The 20,705-nt window shown below is 37.1% G+C and overlaps 1 protein-coding gene across 3 annotated transcripts in view; it reads right to left on the reverse strand.

The window, feature by feature from the left end:
- Positions 1-20,705, reverse strand: part of Ppp4r4 (protein phosphatase 4 regulatory subunit 4) — a 94,739-nt gene that overhangs the window by 65,098 nt on the left and 8,936 nt on the right. Inside the window, exon 3 of one of the 3 annotated variants that reach the window (XM_057783292.1) lies at positions 369-471. The exons of the other annotated variants lie outside the window; for them this stretch is intronic. Coding sequence (XP_057639275.1) covers positions 369-471 — 103 coding nt within the window. The remainder of the gene's footprint in view (positions 1-368; positions 472-20,705) is intronic. 3 annotated transcript variants of the gene reach the window in all.

Raw genomic sequence — 20,705 nt, forward strand, 5'->3', positions numbered from 1 at the left:
CCTATCCACAGGATCTTAGTTAAATTACTATCAGTAGTGAAGACATAAAATTAGTGTGCTAATTTTTGAAACTTTTGAAAACAATATCAAATGATATATCTATAATTTTATAAAGATAGCTACATTTTTAAGCTATTACAAATTTACCTTTAAAATGTCTTTACTGAAAATCACCTAGAAACTCTTTACAACTAATTTTCCTAAATATGTTTATTATAATTCAAAATAAACATAACATTTCTTCTACTCCATTAGTAGGTGTAAAAGATCAACCATCAAAGCTCCAAATTTTTCTCTTAATAGTGACAACATGCTACTGGGGAAAGAAAAAAATCGAGAAACTTGAATCTTATTTCATACCAACTTACTCTGACTTTGGGTAAGACTCTCCGAAGGGTCTCAGTAGGATTCTGTCGCATCAAAATTGGAAGATTTGCAATCACACTTGTTCCTTGGATATCTTGACCAGCACTTACAAGGAAAATGCAAATTTTTAAATTTAAAATTAGGAGCTGAATTTTAAATTTAATGGGTCAATTTGAAAAAATAAGCGTTTTAATGACTTCCTACAATGTTTCAACCACATCATTGAAATACAAAAGTAAAACCAGATATAAAATCTTATTAAATAAATCTTATAACAAATACATATAGATATTACAGATATGCTAAAATACAATTTTCTGTTAATATACATGTCATAAAGTGTTAACCATTTTACTAATACTTTACAAATCTACCACATTTTTCTCTGTGATGTGAAAGTTTGCCATACTTTATAAAAATATATGATAGAATATAGTAAAATAATAATTATAGCAACAATTAAAATAATCTACACAAAACCACAATGCTGAGTACACTGAAATGACTTATATAGTTTGGCTTCATGAAATGCAAGAAACTTCTGAAAGATACACTAGCCACTAGGACATTTTATATAATGCCTTTTTGGTCTAACATGCATTACAGCTTTGTTCCCAAAATAATATCTGTGGTATTCTAGAGGCCTAAATACTTTGGGAAATATTCAAATCCTTCTGGAAAGAACACTTCCATGAACTACAAATACTTCTTTAAAATACAGCAATAGTCCCTGCAGAAATTATAGTAACTTTTACTAATGATGAAATTAACGAACTATGGGAAGTAAGTGGACCCTGACAAAGAGCTTGTAGTACAACTATCCCAAAAGCCTATCAAAATATATATTATAATCTTTAAACCATGAAGATATGGTTCAGAATAGCTTCCTATTTTAGAGTCTTTTTTTTTTTTTTTTTTTTTTTTGCTACCTTTTGTAATCTTGAACATGTGATGTTTGCCTTTTGAGGTCCAAGTTTACAAACACTTAGCCTTTACTCACATATAAATCACAACAGTAGTGTATTTGTCTATGTGTAACCTGAGACAACAAGAAATATTGTTTTCATAGCTCTGTAGACCAGAAGCCCCAAGTCAAGAAATCAGTGGTACCCAGTTTTGGCCCTCTTAGCTTCCTGCATCAGCATACCTTATCTTGTGGCTACATCACTCCCATCTCCATTTTTGTGGTCAAATTGCCTTCTCTTGTCCTGTGTTTTACTCTGGATAACTCCTTTATATACACATGTTACTAGACCTAGATAATATAGGATAATCTCTTCATTTCAGGATTCTTCTAAAAATTAAGAATACACTCCAGCATTCTAGATTAGGGTGTAGACATATTTTAGGGGTTACCTTTCATTGTATGACAAGTAATTTTTTGGACAACTTTAGTTTTCACCTCTGACAATCTTCCAAGATTAGCATAGTCCCTTATTTCATGCTGTTCTCTTTTCTCTTCATTTTTTTCTTTAAAAGATCTACTTACAAAGGTAAGAAAGCTGCCATGATCAAGTCTTGATCTGCTGCACTACAGCAGACTATGGAATACAGGGTTTCACAATCATTTCACTTTCTTACCTTTGTAAGTAGATCTTACATTTCACATTTCCAACATTGTAAAATTTCATAAATCTTCACAAATGTTTGTTTCTGCTGTTCTAAAGACATATAATGGTCTTTTTGTAGTCCCAGTCCAATTAAAGACTAAAACTAGCTTTGGAGTTGGAGTGTGGCTCTCTCCTTCTCTAAACCAAATCATGATTATTAAAGTGAAATTCAAAATCTCTGTCTTGTGTCAGAAGAGTCACCTGATAGGGGACAGAAGAAAAACAAAAATTTAAGGACTATTTTATTGCTATTAATCTCATAATCCTTTGGCTTTATATTGACCCTTTGACAGCTTTTCTTAAGGTATAAGATATATAAGATATATATTTTAAACTTTTTGTCATGTATTAATGGTCATATAGAGTATTAACTAATTCTAGAAAAATGTTTCATCTACCTTCCTGTACATGATTTTGGTTTGAGTCTCTATCAGTTTTCTCCAGTGAACCATGAGCACACCTAACAGCAACCTTTGAAGTCTCCATAGGGAGCCTGGGGCCCCACAACGATGAAGACGACGACTCCTCCAGGACTATGCTAACACTATTAAGCTGAGAAACACCACCTAATTATTGGCTTTGGACTATAAACTGCTCAGAATAATTTCGAGGTGGCTAGCTGAGATGATCCAACCTAAAAACTACTCTAGCCAGGACTTGAGACAAGGCCTGCACTTTCCCATTACGCAAAGACTGGACAAAAAAAAAAAAAAAAGATAAAGCTACCTCTCCCAGAACTTGACAATTAACTCAAATTTTTCTTTTCAGGATCCCCTAAAGATACCGTCACCCCCAGACAACAGGAAGTAAATTTAAAAATACAATGTTCACATTCCCAAGAGATGGGGTAGGTGGTGTTTGGTCATTCAATGGATTATGGATATTTGTTATTGTTTGGGGGGTTAGTAATAAGTTATTCTTGGTAATGGTCAGGAAAAAAGGTAAACAAAAGAAATTAGATTTAAGGTTCTCGTTTTGAAAACAAAAAATGGTGGGATATAGATATGATAGAACAAAAGGGTAGATATTGAATCTACTCTGAAAAAAAGAGAGGATATAGAAATGATAAGATAAAAAGGTAGGCTATTGAATCTACTTCTAAAAATCAACTACTAATTTTAAACATTTTACATTGGATTGAACTTTTGTATATTGTATACAAACTTTGTATATTGAGATTAATTCTGTTAGAACCTACTGTACATACATTTCTACTCTTATTCAAGGTATTATAACTATACAGCTTATTAAACAATATAAGGCAAATTTCTAGTCCTTAAAAGTTATTATTAACAACTGTTTAGGATAATAAGGGAGTGCAGGTTAGTAATTAGCCACCTATTATAATCAAACTTATAGTCACATTAGGTATGTTTTCAAGGTCAAAGATATATTTTAGATATATCTTCAAATACTTCAGACATCTAGAGAATATAGCATTTAAGATGTTAAAATAACTTTGATGTAGGTTGGTCTTCTATCTATCTCTTGCTTTCATTGGTTAATTAATAAAGAAAACTGCTTGGCCTGATAGGGCAGAATTTAGATAGGAGGAGTAGACCAAACAGAATGCTGGGAAGAAGGCAATGAGGCAGACAATATAGCTCTCCTCTCCAAGATGGACAAAGGTTAAGATCCTTCCTGGTAAGCCACCACCTCGTGATGCTACACAGATTATTAGAAATGGGTTAATCAAGATGTGAGAATTAGCCAGTAAGAGGCTAGAGATAATGGGCCAAGCAGTGTTTAAAAGAATACAGTTTCCATGTAATTATTTTGGGTAAAGCTAGCTGGGAGCCAGGCGGCGGGAAGCGGCCCGCAGCTCCTTCTATATAACTTAGGTTCTTTTTATGACAATGAGGCATGTCTGCCCCTGGCAGTACCATTCTACTTCACTAGGTATTTTTTCAAGGTCAAAGATATATTTTAGATACATCTTCAAACACTTCAGAGATCTAGAAAACATAGCATTTAAGATGTTAAAATAACTTAGGTTCTTTTTATGACAATGAGGCATGTCTGCCCCTGGCAGTACCAGTCTACTTCAGAGAAGATAAAGGGCATTGAAGAAGTTTACTTTCTTTGTGGCAAAAGTAAGCCATGGAGCAAGAAAATATCCTTGCTTTGACTGCTGACAGTATGCTGTCCTAATAGAACAAGCAGGACACAAAAGAAAGTGACACCAAACATTGTCAAAACAAGGAGGAACTGTCCTTCCCAATATCCTGCTTCACAAAAAAAAAAAAAAAAAAAAAAAAAAAAAAAAATATATATATATATATATATATATATATATATGTCTGTCAGATATGCTAGGGCCTGTAGGCTGAAGATGGATACCCCAACATTGCAGAGGAACTTTGGGTGAAAGTTCAGGAAGTCAGCTGTTTTTGTCATTTCTCACAGTTTTTGAAAATGCTTGCTTGCTTATTCAGTTAATATTATTTCCTTCTTGGGTCTCTGAGAGGGTTGAAGACTAGATAGTTATAGTTTTCCTTGTTTACCAGATGCAGAAAGCAAGTTTTGATAGAAAGTAAAGGTACAAGACTTTGGACTCACCAAGATAGGATAGATATGGAGTATTTTCTCTGAATTTGTCAAATGCAAATGAACTAGGTGTTGTTAATGTACTTATTGCCTGTATGCCTGTATATACTGTATACTGCTATTATATTTACTGTATATAGTTTTTCTTATATTAGTTATATACTTTTAATTTTAGATAAAAAAGGAAAAATATAGTGATATTTTGTTTCCCTTTTCATAAATAAAGCTTGTCACTACAAGTCAGGCAGTGGTGACACACACTTTTAATCCAAGGATTTGGGAGACAGAGGCAGATGGATCTCTGTAAATCCAAGGCCATCCTGAGCTAAACAAGATCAATGCAGAAACAAATCCAGCTGGTGGCGCCTCACATCTTTAATCCCAATACTAGAAAGTTTTACACCTTTAATCCCAGCACTAGAGGGAATATAGTTTGGAGGAGAGAGAGAGGCTCTGGCTGCTTAGTCTGCTTAGTCTATGGTCACCCAATCTTGGTAGAGATAAGACTTCTCTAGTGGCTTGGTTGATTTGCTTTTCTGGTTGAACCCCAATATCTGTCTCTGGATTTTTATTATTTGTGCTACAGTCATGAATATGGAAGACATTTGTATGAAGAAGGGAGGGCGGCAGGAGGAGAGGGTGAGCAACCAGAGTACACTATATACATGTATGAAATGGTCAAAGAAAATGTGTTTTTTAAAGGTTGGCAAAATGGCTCAGCAGGTAAATGCACTTGCCTCTAAGTCTGACAACCTAAATTCAATTCCTGGAACCTATATACAGGTAAAAAGGAAAAAACTAACTCCACAAAGTTGTCCTCTGGCTTCCACATGCATGCCATGGTAAAAAAAAATTAAGTAAATATTTAAAAATTTTAATGAAGAGTTACAAAGATGGCTTATTAGTTAACAGCGCTTGCTGCTCTTGCAGAGGACCCAGCTAAGATTCCCATAACCTACATGGTAGCTCTTTTTCATCTGCAACTCCAGTTCCAGGGGATCAGATACCCTCTTCTGACCTCCATAGGCACCAAGGACACATGTAGTGTACAGACCCATACACACACAGATGAAACACCCACACATATAAATTTTAAAATTAATTTTTTCTAAAATTAAAAAAATGAAAGAGCATACCATATTCCCAAGAAATCAATACAGTACAACCACCACTTAGATAAACAGTTGAACTTTAAAGAAAATAAAAATTATTTGGGAATCCAAATAAAATGAACAAGTTACTTAACAACAGAAAATCACACTGCCATTGATTTTGATAGCAATATGATATTAACAAAGCAGTGATGCTTCAGAGGCTGACACTGCTTACTATACCTAGGATATAAACAGGAAAAAAAGAAAATCAACCTAAACCATAATTCTTATAATTGCTGACAAACAAAAAACTAAATTTCTATAATCAATTAATACCTGGCTCTTCTCCTGACAGGAAGAGAAAAAGGTATTATGGATAACATAGTGGGCATCATCAGTTAATAGAGAACAGGTCAGTGAACTCCTTCTTTCCTTCCTACCCCTGTTTGGGGTCCATTTACAATATACTGTTACCCAGCAGGTAGAGCCCAGGATGCTGCTAAACATCCTACAGTGTGTAGGACAGCTCCCCACAATGAAAAACATCCATTTCCCAACAACAACAAAAATCCAAGAAACTCTGGTTTAGGCAAAGCAACTATTAGCTAAATAATGTGAATAGCAGTGTTAGATAACTGCTTAGCTAAAATGGTTATTTCCTATTTTTGACTACATGTTCAGTTTAGCAGAAATACACAGGTGCTAACTTCATGCTGGGAAGTACGACACACTAGAGAAGTGGCTCTCAAACTTAGCATGCTTGAGATCAGCAGAGCACTTGATAATACTAAGCCAAATCCCAGATCCTCTGGGTTATAGGTCTCACTGAGGCCTAAGGACTTGATTTCTCACAGGTACCCAGTGATCCTGCTGCTGTGGTCTGGGCCAGGCATTTTAGGAGCCATCATTCTAGATGATTTTTTAATAATGAAAAAATAATTTTAAAAAGTATATTGATTAGTTTTTTGTCAACTTGATGCAACAAGAGTTGTCTCGAAAAAGCATCTTCAAATAAGAAAATATCCTCCATCAGGCTGCCTGTAAGCAATTTGTGGGACATTTTCTTGATTGATATGAGAGGGCCAAGCTCACTGGGCAGGTTGAAGAAACCAGGAGTAGCAAGCCAGGAAGCAGTAATCCTCTGTGACCACTGCTTCAGTCTCTGCCTCCATGTTCCTGCCCTGACTTCCCTTCAAGATGGACTATAAGCTATAAAATTAAATAACTTTTTTCCTTTCAAGTTACTTTTGGCTATGGTGCTTCTCACAACAATAAAATGCAAAGTAGGACATAAATGTAGAAAGAGCCTACAGAGTCACCACAGATGCAGAATGAGTGGAACCAGTCAGAATCACAGCAGCAGTTTGTGCAAATGAAGCAGCCTGTTGAACACACGTGCTCACTTCTTCATCCATCCTTCCAGTACTGATGTTGCGATAGGGATAGAACCAAAAGCAGCATAAATGTGTCCTAACTAGTTTTAAGTCAACTTGATACAAGCTAGTATAGTCATCAGAGAGGAACCTCAATTGAGACGATGCCTCGATAAGACTGGGCAGTAGGCAAGTCTATGGGGCATTTTCTTTTCTTTTTTTTTCTGTATACATTTTTATTTAATTAATTGTTTTTATTGAGCTATATATTTTTCTCCACTCCCCTTCTCTTTCCCCTCCCCTTCTACCCTCTTCCTTAATCCCCATGCTCCCAATTTACTCAAGAGATCTTGTCTTTTTCTACTTTCCATGTAGATTAGATCCATGTATGTCCCTCTTAGGATCTTCTTTGCTGTCTAGGTTATCTGGAATTGTGAATTGTAGGCTATTTTTTTTTTTTTTTTTTTTTGCTTTATGTCTAAAAGCCACTTATGAGTGAGTACATGTGATAATTGTCTTTCTGGGTCTGGGTTACCTCACTCAAAATGATGTTTTCTAGATCCATCCATTTGCCTGCAAATTTCAAGATGTTATTATTTTTCCCACTGTGTAGTACTCCATTGTGTAAATGTACCACATTTTCTTTATCCATTCTTCGATCGAGGGGCATTTAGGTTGTTTCCAGGTACTGGCTATTACAAATAATGCTGCTATGAACATAGTTAAGCACATGTCCTTGTGGTATGATTGAGCATCCTTTGGATGTTGAGGTAAGTTGTTTCCTAATTTTCTGAGAAATCACCATACTGATTTCTAAATTGGCTGTACCAGTTTGCACTCCCACCAGCAATGGCATTTTAATCAGTGATTGAGCGAGGAGGGACCAGTGCATTGTGGGTGGTGTCTTCCCTGGGCTGGTGGTAGGCTGAGCAAGCCACAAGAAGCAAGCCAGTAGGTACCACCCCTCAAAGCCTCTGCTTCAGTTCTTCCTTCCAGGTTCCTACCCTGCTTGAGTTCCTGTAAGCTGAATTAACCCATTCCTCCCCAGGTTGTTTTGGTCAGAGTGTTTCTGAACAGTAACCCAACTAAGAGTCTCTGCGTAAATATGCATTAGAAGAAAAGTATGAGGAACAATCTGAAAATGGTTGCCAATAGGACAAAAGAGACACAGAGAACAGTAGGCTTGGTTGCTAAAGTAGAGTGCTGAACTAGAATTTCTTAAGGCTATGAACCTGTGATTAGCATTTGCTAACTTTGGTGACAGGGTAAACATAACAAGTGTGTGCGATTAATTCATATCTGCACTACCATCACTGAGTGGAAGGGACCCAGAACAATATAGAGGTGTTAGTGTAAAATCATTTACTTAATGCAGCATATATAATCTTTAAATAATTATCCAATTAATCTTACCCTTTTTGTTTAAAAAATTAAGTTTTCAAGACTTCAAAACCTCCAGTTTTCTGTTGAAAGTGATGCATGAAGAACATTCATGGGCTGCCCCATGGCTTCCCTCTGCCCTAGTGTTTAGGGCATGCTTATTTTTAGGATACTCACTAAGAAACAAAAAGGATTCAAACAATTCACTCTAAAGCCAGTCAGCAAGACATTTCTCTAACACTGAAAAGAACTGGGTTAACCATCTAAGCTGTACACTAGAGGTTAAAAAGTGAAGAGGGAAAAATATAAGACTAAATAAATGGATGTAGGACAGCTATCTTTCAAATTCTAAATTAGTGCTACTAATTATTTGCTTTCCCTTGGGAGATGCACCTATTTTAAAAAGTCTCTTCCGTGATACATTAAGCCAATAAAAAACTCAAGCATTTGTTACCACAATAAAGTTTGATTGCCACCCTCTCTGCTGTAATAGTAAACACTACTCAGGTGACTAAGTGACCAAAGGGCAGTTTCCAACTTCTTCTAGTCAAGGGTGTTTTGGCCAGATCTTATACACTCCCATACCTGGCACAAGGCACACAGCAAATAGTTATTTATCTCTACTTCACATCCGCATTTCACTCCTGTTGTCAAAAGCTGGATCTTATTACCATGTCCAGAACCTTAAACTCTGATCTCGCTTGCTGGCCAGAACCTTGACTTTGCATTTTTTCATGGTTAAGACCAGTTTCACACCCATCACAATCCTAACTCCTCAGCTCTGGATTCTCCAGTTTCTAATACTAACATGCTAGTTTTCTTTTTTTTCTGTGCCAACCCTGCCCTCACTATTACATCAGTTACACATTCACCAAAAACATTATTTATTTGCTTCTCCCCAATAACAAGATAAAATAGTGTCTGCTATACTGCATACCAGGTGGTATGCTAATAAACACCTGACTTACTTTCACGTAAGCTAATTCTCACAATTATCTTAGCAAGTGGATAGATACTATCACAGGCTACATTCTATTTCCTCTTTAGGAAGATAAAGGTTCCAAAGCTATCCATCTGTACAACTCAAAACCTATGCTTCCAATCACTACATTACATAGCCTTTGCTATAGCTGGAAGTGTGGATACATACAAACTCATGTTGGGACTCCTGGTCCCCAGATAGGGGTGCTATTTGGTGAGACCTCAGAACACTTAGGAGATGGAGCCCCAGTGGCAGATGGAACACTAGAGGCCAGTCTTTAAGGGTTACAGACATCAAGGGTTCTGGTCTAGCTACCTCTGCTCACATCTACTACCATGGTGTAGCATGTCACAATTCTCTCCACCAAAAAATGAAGTCACCCACTATTCTACCTCCACCACCATCCCACTGTACCATGAGTCAAAACAAATCTTCTTCACTGAGTCATTTCTACCAGGTGTTTTGTCACAGCCACAAAGAAAAGAAAAATAACTAATAATGTACAACCATGTTTGAACTTCTCCTTCCACTTCATTCACTCCACTCTTGCTCCTAAGCTAGGCTATGTGCCCTACTGTGGAAAGATACAAAAAGTGATAATCAATTTGAGACAACCAAGGAAGGAAGGAAGGAAGGAAGGAAGGAAGGAAGGAAGGCAGACTGATTTGAGTATTTGTGTGTGTGTGTGCGTGTGTGTGTGTGTGTGTGTGTGTCTGACTGTCTGTCTGTCTGAGGGGGAAGGGCAGCGTATGGTGGCACATACCTATAATAAATATCAAGCAGCAGAGAGAATGAGAAAGATAGAAGTTCAAGGGTAGCCTGGGCTACATAGTAAGACTCTATCAAGAAAGGAAGGAAGGAAAAAAGGAGGAGCAGGGGGAGGAAGGAGGGAGGGAAAATTCATTATTTCTAGTCTCTGAAAATGAGGTTAGCTGTTCTAGTTCATAAAACCCTTGTCCAATCCCACAAAGTTACAATCCCACAAAGATAGGTATGTAGTTTAATAGAAGAATGTTTGCCTAGCATATAAGGAACTCTGGGTTTGATCCCAGCAATTACAATGAATTTATATTCTTAAATATTGTCATTAGTCTAGTACCCTACTCTAACCATCTAAAAGCTCAAAATTCAAAAAGAAGACAGATTCCCATGATAAGAATATTAACTATATAGCATAATGTTCCCTTTTTCCTACATAGTTTACTTAATCCTAAACTAGTCAGTAAAGAAAGAAGTGAAGTAGATGCTACCCACAAAAGATGGGATAACACAGTCACTACGGTATCTGAGAACTCTGCTTACTACTACTATTTGACTAAGTGCAGGGTTTAAATGACCTTAGCTCATACACAGTCAAGGAGCCCTTCCTAGGAGTTTCACTTAAGATCACACAACACAGAAATTACTGTGACAATGTGTTTGAATTTATGAGGAACTGGGTGCTAAACAGACCTTGCTTTGATATCATAACAAAAACTAAGCTTTATATAGTTACTTATTTCTTTATTCATCAAAGCCAACATTAAATCTTCAAAACGATGCCTTAAAATATTTATAAAGTCAGAGAACCATCAAACCTGTTTATAATCACCATGCTTAGTATCACAAAAAAATCAACATATCTATTTTAATGTAACTAAAGCAAGAATACAAGAAAAAAGAACACTGCAGGCCCTGCTTACAAAATGAGGCAAAATGCTATCCCTACGTATCTTATTAGTCTTTACACTAAATATATATAGTTATAACTTATAATTGTGTAAACTGAGATGCAAGGAATGAAAGCGGTGCACTCAAAGTTATGAACTAGTAAAGATTACGGGCAAGATTTCAACCTACAATTTTTAAGTCTATAATCTATGGCCGTGCATCCCTTCAGATCACAATCCTATTACAAGAAGCAGATTAACAGACAATCTTTTTAAAAGAAGTTCTCTGGGATGAGGATTAACTCAATGGGAGAGGACTTGCCTAGCACACACAACTGGGTCTGATCCCCAATTCCACCAAAAACAGAATCTCAGTTGATACTGCCACAAAGGTTGTCAGATGGTTTATTTGATATCAGTGCTATAAAATTTATTTTGCTGATGATTCCTGCTATGTGCCCTCTGCTATCAGCATGGGTTTGTACTAGTTGTAAAGAGCCACATTCCTCAACTTTATTAAACACATCATCAAGTGCAAAGAGATCACTGGCTGTGGAATAAATTCCAGCTACCTAAAACGGAGTTGGTTTTCCAGCCACCTTTTTACCAGAGACACAAAACAGCCCTCTGACTCTCAAATTCACATCACAGAATTAGCTTAAGTTTCCCTCTCCTCACACCTCACAACACTTACAGAGGACAAAACCTCCACTTTCTTGGAATAGAACTAACTTATAAAATACAAGAACACCTGAGGTATCATTAAATCTTAATTTTATGTAATTTACTTTGATTTTTTCCCATTTTATAGTTCCATATTAAGATTATTTTGGTGTTAGCATTGATGTTTTATTAGACATAGAGATAAAATAATTACTATTAAATTTTCATTATAAATACATATACTAATAAGCACACACACAAAGTGCACTTGTATACAGCCAATCACAACTTAAAATGTATTCCTACTGGTGAGGATACAGGCAGAAAAGTATAATAATGAAGACCATAGTTCTGTAGTAGTTTGCACAGTAAATGGGATGTGTTGAAGGTCTGCTTTTGTTCCTGAGGTTGGGTGCTGAAAGTTTGAAGGTATGCAAAATGCAAAGGTGTCCAGAAGCTCTTCCCTGTTAGGTTTTTAAGATAAGTTTAGGTTTGTTTTTATTTTAAGAAAATCCTTTAAAAATGTTTCTAAGATGTATTTTTGATATGTTATGGCATAACAGGAGAGATAGATCAAGCAAGAAAATGTAAGAGAAAATCTCAGAAGGGAAAGTAACAAGACAAGCAACCTTTGGGAGACAGAGACCTGAAGTCTGGCACCTATAAAAAAGAGGTGATCAGTAACTTCTGCAGGAAAGGACAAAACTCAGTTACTGAACTACAGAAGACAAATGGTCTGATGGAATCAGCCTTGAAGGAAGCACTTATTCAGAAATGCTGGCTTCCAGGCACTGGTCTCAATTCTCTAGCACAACCTAATAATGCTTTATGCCTAGACTAGATTTTGTCAGGTAGCAATTAGTGGCTGGGTACTTAGAGTACTGATGGGAAAATGAAGAGAAAAATTGAAATGATATAAAAGGACAGTCAGGCTTTAATAACAAGTAAACACATGTAGACTAAAAAGTGACTAATTCAATTTTACATCTGGAAGGCCAGCAAGACATTCTAGAGGAGACATTGTGGAACTACAATACCAGAGGGCCAGCAAAGTATCTTGGCCTGAATTTCATGGGGAAAAGGTTAGGGACAGCTACCTAAACTCCAGATTTGGAAGTGATATCATGGAGAGGATGACTAAAATCCAGAGTGAATAATATGACCCACACAGAGTCCAAATAACACATAATAGTTCCTGGCTGCTCATCTGACAGATGTGCTGGTAAATAAGGAACTGAGTTAGAAAAAATACAATACAAACAAATCAATTATAATACTTAGAAGATCTTGAGCCAACTAAGTCAGTCTGGAAAAGCTTTGTGGAACAAGGACTCCTTCTCCCTACCCAACCCCTCACCCAGGCTTTGAGCTGGGGATTGGGCATTTTTAGGTACTGTGAGGAATGTGAATTCCCTTTGCTGTGTATATACCTAAAAGAATCAAAGACAGCTACTGTGGAGACCAGCAAACCCATAATTAAGGATACACTACTAACAATACCCAAGTTATGAACTCAGTCTAAGTGCCCCTCAATGAATAAATGGATGGAGATTCATTGTATATGTCATTTTGTGATATATGTGATATATATATATATATGTATGTATGTATTTATGTATGTATACCAAGCCATAAAGAAAGATGAAATTATTCTGTTTGCAGGAAAATGGAACTAGAAATCATCATGCTAGTGAATTAAAACAGCCCCACAAAGACAGGTACTGCATGCTTTTTCTCATGTAATCCAGGAGATGGGGAAACCTGAAAGTAAAAATGAGACTATTAGGAATATGCACTGACAGGCAGTAGGAAAAATAAAAAAAAGTAATAGGGAAATATCAAAGTGCATTCTAGCCATGTACAGAACTCTTGGTAAAATCAACATAGGCCAACTTTTTAAAAGAAAGTTAGTTTATGCAGTCATTACTGTAAAGTATCTTTTGGTGTTTATTTAATATTTATTTATTTTTATTTTATGTATATGAATGTTTTCCCTGTATGTATGCATGTTCACATACAGGTGTGCAGTGCCAGGAAAGGGCACTGGATACCCTGGAACTGGAGTTACAGACAATTGTGAGCCACCATGTAGATGCTAGGAATCAAACCAGGGTCCTCTACCAAGCAGTAAGTGCTTTTAACCACTTGGCCATCTCTCCAGCCCCTCTGATTTTTTTTTAAATGGTCAAAACCTATTGGGATGAGTCAGGCAGCCACTTGATTGACAGCTTGCAAAACCTTGTGCCTGATTGCCTAACGCTATCAATAAACAAGTCCCTTCCTGGTCAGTTATATGGCTCTGCAAGCTAAGGTATTTAGTGCCAAACCTGACAACCTAAGTTCAAGCCCCAGGACCCACAAAGGAGAAAGAGAGACCCATTCTCAGAAGTAGACCTCTGACTGCCACATGTGTGCTATGACGTGTATATGCACACATGCACACATATGAAAATAAGTAAAGGAATGTTTTTAAGAAGTCCTTTCTTTGCCAATAAGCTAAACTGTCATCACAGCAGTTGGCTGCTTTGAACACTCTATGATTGTTCTGAGGAAACTCTACTCCAACTGTCAGGAACAGAAGTCCTGAATTCTGTTTCAGGAGGCTTTGCTCAGGAACAACCATTCCAATGTGCAATGACAATAAGCCTCTGTGAACTGGGTGATTGATGTCATATACTCTGCAGCTAATCTCACTTAAGATGGGAAAAGAAGCACCTCCTCATTGCCTCATCAAAAGGCCTGTGATGGTGCTTATTGTGTATATGTAAAGCATGCTATTGGTACTAGAAGCCAGGCACTGTGAAGTAAGGCTGTGATTGGTGACAGGCTGTTCACAACCATGTCATGCCCCTATGGCTACATAAACATGCTGGTTTTTACTCTTTTCAGGCCTATTCCAGTGGCTTCTCTCTGGTGCACTGCCCCTTGTGTTGCAACACTAGGTACCAATAAAGGTTTCTCCCAAGTGGACTTCTATTGCCTATTTGGGGTTTTTACTACAGGTGGAGCAGACTGAGCTGGGAATACCAAGAATAGATGAATCCTTGGGTTTTCAAGCCCAAGCATCCTGAAGCAGCAACTAAAACCTGCTGCAGAATAACATTCAAAAGAACCCAGGCCACTCTATTTATTCAGCAGTTAGAAGATGTCTTCAGAGTTCCAGAGAGTGGCAGGGAGTACAGACTAAGGAATGTGACAAAAAAGGACAGCAGAATAAGAAAGACCATGTAGGGGAGGACGCAGCCAGAGTTGCTGAAAGGGGGGTCTATCGGGCTGCCAAAGGTTAAGAAGCACCAACACCCCAAGTTCAAGGGCTGCAAAACTAGCTGCTGAGTGCAAGGAGCCACCGGTATTCACAGCCCAAACAGTAAACCACTGACCTGAGCACCAAGCTGTAAGTAAGTCTCTGGCCTAGAAAGCGTGGGGCCATGAGTCCCTAGTTTTCAAGGCTGTATAGCTTTCAAACGGGCTCCTGATTTGAAAGCCTGGTCTGTAAGCCTCTGGCACTCAAGAGCTCAACACTATGGAAGCTACTTCTCTTGCCTGCTTGTGATTTCTACCCCAAAAGAACAAAGAGACCTTCAACCAGTTATCTGTGACATGAAGAACAAGAAACAACAGGACATAATAGAATGTGGGAGTTATACAAAGATTTAAAAAGACAAATAACCGGGGCTGGAGAGATGGCTCAGTGGTTAAGAGCATTGCCTGCTCTTCCAAAGGTCCTGAGTTCAATTCCCAGCAACCACATGGTGGCTCACAACCATCTGTAAAGAGGTCTGGCGCCCTCTTCTGGCCTTCAGGCATACACACAGACAGAATATTGTATATATAATAAATAAAAAAAAAAAAGACAAATAACCTCTCTCATGGCCTTCATTTTGTGACAGTAAAGAAAGCAACTATGAAACTTGTTCAAAGTCATCCAACTGTCAGTGTGAAAGCATAATTTCCAAAAAGCAAGAATCTGATTAAAACAATCACCTACTGGTCCTCTACGATCTTCCACGACTTCCTATAGAACTCTTCACTTCACACCTGCATGTTTTCCTCATGAAAAAGTCAATTTTCTTCTCGATGTTCCTCATAGTAAAATAACTATTTTAGGCAAGTTTACCATTTCTCTTAATAACATATGAAGTATCAGTATCCTAAGTAACCTATAAAAAGGGGGATTTTAAGATTAACTGAAGCATAACTGACAAAATTTGTGTACGATATAGATATAGAATATAGTGAGGTTTTACCTCTTATAAAGTAAACTGACAACTTACATACACACACACACACACACACACACACACACACACACATGGCCATCAGGATACTTTGAGAAACATACACATTGTTGAGTGGATACCAGAATCAATCTAATTAACTTATCAATTAACTCACACACAATTTGACACTAGACAACCCATTGCTGTGTTCTTCCCTGAAGAAAATCACCTCTCTTGCTCCCAGCTTTCCTCCGTTGCCTATCTATAGTTCTTCATGTAGGGTTGAGGCCTCACAAGCTTTTCCCTGCCCACTTTATCAGTTTCACTCCGCAGGCACCACCTAGTGGCTGGAATGTGAAACTGATGTCCAATCTCCTTATCTTAGACTGAGTCTCAATCAGGCTCAGTCATCACTTTGAACACCTGAACCAGGAAACCTAGCAACTGAAGAGCTTAGGTGACAGAAACAGAACCCAAATACTTGTCTTTAGAAAAACAAACTGGCCCTCACTAAAGCCATACTGAAGAAACATTAATTCTAATCCTTTTAGCATTTACAACTAATACTTGTAACATTTAGAATATTTAGCTTAAAATGAAGAGCATAGATCTAAAACAGGAAAAACTAAATTCTTAACATTTCTTTTTTTAAAAAGGGGGAAAGATCTTGGTAATCTGTTAGGCAAATGTCTCCTAAACAAGACACAGAAATACTAACTATAAAGAAAAACATCAATAAACTATATCTCAACAAATTTAAAAGATTTTACTTTTCAAAAGATACACCTAAGAGAATTAAGAGGCAAGCAACCAGCTGGAAGAAAACACTTGGAAAGTATATCTAACAATGAGCAAAGATTCAAACAGACACATCATCAAAAAAGACTGCTTATGGCTGCTCCATTAACACACATGACCTCCACTGGCCACTGTGAAATCCAAATTATAGCTATTATGGAACATCATTACATCTGCATTATCTTGGCTTAAAATTAAGGAGATTGCTCACACAAGCTGCCAAAAAAAAAAATAGCAGTTTAGCTATTTCATAAAAGTGTAATAATAGACCCTGAATACAACCCAGCCACTCTACTTCTGGTGTTTAAACAGTGAGCAAGGACAAATGAAACATGGTCTCATGTATCTCAGGTTAACCTCAAACTCACTATGTAGCTGAGACTGTCCTTGAACTACTGATCCTCCTGTTTTAGCTCCCACATTGTAGGATCACAGTATGTGCTACCATAGCCAGCTCACACAAAGATTTGTAAATTAATGTTTATAGTCACTTGTTTTTTAATACTCAAAAACTACAAAAATTCCCCCAAACTACCCAAATGTTCATCAACTGATGAATGGCAGATAAACAAAATGTCTCACTACCATAAAATTATGAATTTCAATGAAATTATACTGAATAAAGGAAGCTGGACAAAGAGTAGATAATCTTCACTAGTCATGTCCATAGAATCCCTCAAATTGACAACTAATCCACAGCAATAGAAAACAGATCAACAATTGATGTAGGTGGGTCATCTGTCTATCTGTTGCTTTCATTGGTTAATTAATAAAGAAACTGCTTGGCCTTTGATAGGCCAGCCCTTAGGTGGGTGGAGTAGACAGAACAGAATTCTGGGAGAAAGAAAGCTGAGTCAGGCAGTGGCCATAGCTCTCCTCTCTGAGATGGATGCAGGTTAAGAATATTCCCAGTAAGACACCACACCACCTTGTGGTGCGACACAGATTATTAGATATGGGTTAATCAAGATGTGAGAGTTAGCCAGTAAGAGGCTAGAGCTAATGGGCCAAGCAGTGTTTAAAAGAATACAGTTTCCGTGTAATTACTTCGGGTATAAAGCTAACCATGTGGGCAGCGGGGCGCCAGGAACGCAGCCCACCGCTTCTTATTACAAACAATTATCCTGGGTGGAGGAAGAACTAGGAGACGTAAAAATCATGACAAAAGAATACAAAATAACTTTCTGGGATGACTAAATTATTTATTACCTATTCATAATAGTTTCACAGATAAGTACACATGTAAAAACTCACCAGATTTCACCATTTAAATATGTATAGTTTACTGGATGTCAAGTATATCTTAAAGCTATAAAAATGAAAAAAATATCCTTGACAGATGACTCATTGTATTATATCTAAAGCACTTATCCAAAAAAAATATGAAGACACATGTCTACATTCTAGAACAGGTAAAGCTAACCAACAGTCATAAAAAAACATGAGTGGCTGCTTAGGGTCAGGAGAAAGATTAACTGCAAAAGGATACTAGTGCAAATGTTCTATATGTTGACTGAAATGCTGGTCAGACAAGGTATCTGTTTTTCAAAATCATTAAACTGTATGTTTTATTTATTTGATATATACTCAATAAAGCTATTTGCACAACATTTTAGGAGGGGTCAGATATCATAACCTAGAAAACTGACCACACAAAGTTTCTGCACAGAAATTTTCCTCTGTATCAAAAGTAAAATATGTGGTGCCCTGAAAACAGGAGATTTAAGGAATAGTAAAAATTTGCTGACCACACAACTCTGCTGTGGGACAATGGTCTTGTACCCTGTCACTTATATTGTAGTGATTTAATAAAACGCTGATTGCCCAGTAGCCAGGCAGGAAGTATAGGCAGGACAACAAGAGCAGAAGAATTCTGGGAAGAGAAAAGGCTTAGTCTGTAGTTGTCACCCAGATGCAGAGGAAGCAAGATGAGAATGTCATGCTGATAAGAGGTAGCAAGCCACATGTCTAGCATAGATAAAAAATTATGGGTTAATATAAGATGTAAGAGTTAGTTAAATAAGGAAGCCTGAGCTAATAGGCCAATCAGTTTATAATTAATGTAGACCTCTGTGGTTTCTTTGGGACTGAACGGCTGTGGGACCTGGTGGGGCAGAAACCTCTGTAGGAAGCAAGATGAGAACACCTCACTGATAAAAGGTACCAAGACACATGGCTAACACAGCCAAGAATTATGGGCTAATTTAAGATGTAAGAATTAGTTAATAAGAATCCTGAGCTAATACACCAATCAGTTCATAATCAATGTAGACCTCTGTGGTTTTTTGGGACTGAACAGCTGCAGGACTGGGTGGGGCAGAAACCTCCGTGACACAACTCTATCAAGCTACATTCATTCCCTCTAGTCCTTTTGCCTATCCTACAAGTAGGTATTAATATTCCTACTTAGATTAGGCAAGGCTTGGGTTCAGAGAAGAGACACAATTTACCTAAGCTCTAATAAAGTAAGTGAATAAGCCTCAGTCTCCACATATGACTGACTCTCAATGATAAAAAATACTTGTGAATAATTAGGAATGACTTCTATGCCATTGAAAATTCATAAATTTCATTTGCCTGCTAAACAATGACTTCCTTGAATACAGGTATCTGTTAGTACACACCCATTTATTTATCAGGAAAAGCCTAGCATGTACATGCTTGATAAATATTTGGTATACTTCAATTTAAATTCATAAGAATCATTATAAAGTAACCTCTAGGTGCACTACAACTCTCTTCCATTATTTACATTTCTAATTAGAAGGAAGATTAAATTATGAGGCATGTTATCAAGAAGGGCATAAGATATTTAACAATTCTGATGTAATTATCATACACTAGAGTCTTATGAAGAAATGGCAGAAACAGGGACTATGAGAAACTAAGCCTCAGCATTTCTCCTTGCCTCCTACTTCTGATGGCCAACATGACCCATGAAAGACACTATACAAATTAAATGTCCATGTCCAAAAATGTACAGATTTAAATGATTAATAGAGTTTGTTCAATGGTTTCATGGCCTTCATTTAGTCCCAACTTGAAGACAGGTATGACTTTTATCACTTGTATAATAAACACTAATTCTTGATGGTTTATTAAGAAACCACTGTTAACTTCAACTAAGACTGCAAGCTAAGGAATACAATTTCAAATGCTTACTGGGAGCCCATTATGTATTCTTTAGGATAAAATTCAATCCTTAACTACATTCCCAAAGTATGTATGGATTAGCTATTTGTAAAGATATACATGTATGTAAAACTTACTTATGTTTATTATAGCTACATTATTGTAGCTACATGACTTGGCTTATATTGTATTCAAATGCATATAATCATTTATTTTAAATAATTCTATAATAGTTTCTTATAGAAATTCCTAAGCATTTTAGTAAGTAGTCAGATAACTGTACTTACAAGATGAAAACTTGCCTAGCTCTCTCATAACAGTTTCTTGCTATTAAACTCCAAACCTCTCCAATGACTTTATATGGGTCACTTTACAATGATGAAAATAGTTCACCTTTTATTTTGAAGCTTATCCTGCAGATCCCATGAGGCTGCTCTGCCTTCTGATTCACAGAGAGCGCTTCCTGCAGCTTCAGTACAAGGGGAAAAGAAAGCAGATACCTCCTGCAGTTGTCCTCAGAACAGAAGACAAGGAAAAAGAGATGGGCATCATCCCCAAGCCTCTTACTATTCAGAGACCTAGAACTCCAAAACAGGGACTTCACAGTTTGCCAAGAACTAAAGTCATTTGCTATTTGCTATGATGGAAGACAAGTATCTGAGCTCTATCTATAACTGTCTCTTAATACAGAAAACAATGGTCCTATACAAACAACAAATAAAAGGAGTACTGGAATTTCTATGTAAAAGGGTAAATCAGTTGGACATCAATTTTACAGAGGATGTCATCTCAGCAGTTTTTTAAAAAATAGGACTTCTGGGGCTCATTAAAAGCACCAGGACAAGGGTGGTACTTTCAGGAGGGGGGGGGGAAGCTCCAACATTCGCTTTG

The sequence above is a fragment of the Chionomys nivalis genome, chromosome 10, assembly GCF_950005125.1.
Source record: "Chionomys nivalis chromosome 10, mChiNiv1.1, whole genome shotgun sequence".
Taxonomy (NCBI): Eukaryota; Metazoa; Chordata; class Mammalia; order Rodentia; family Cricetidae; genus Chionomys; species Chionomys nivalis.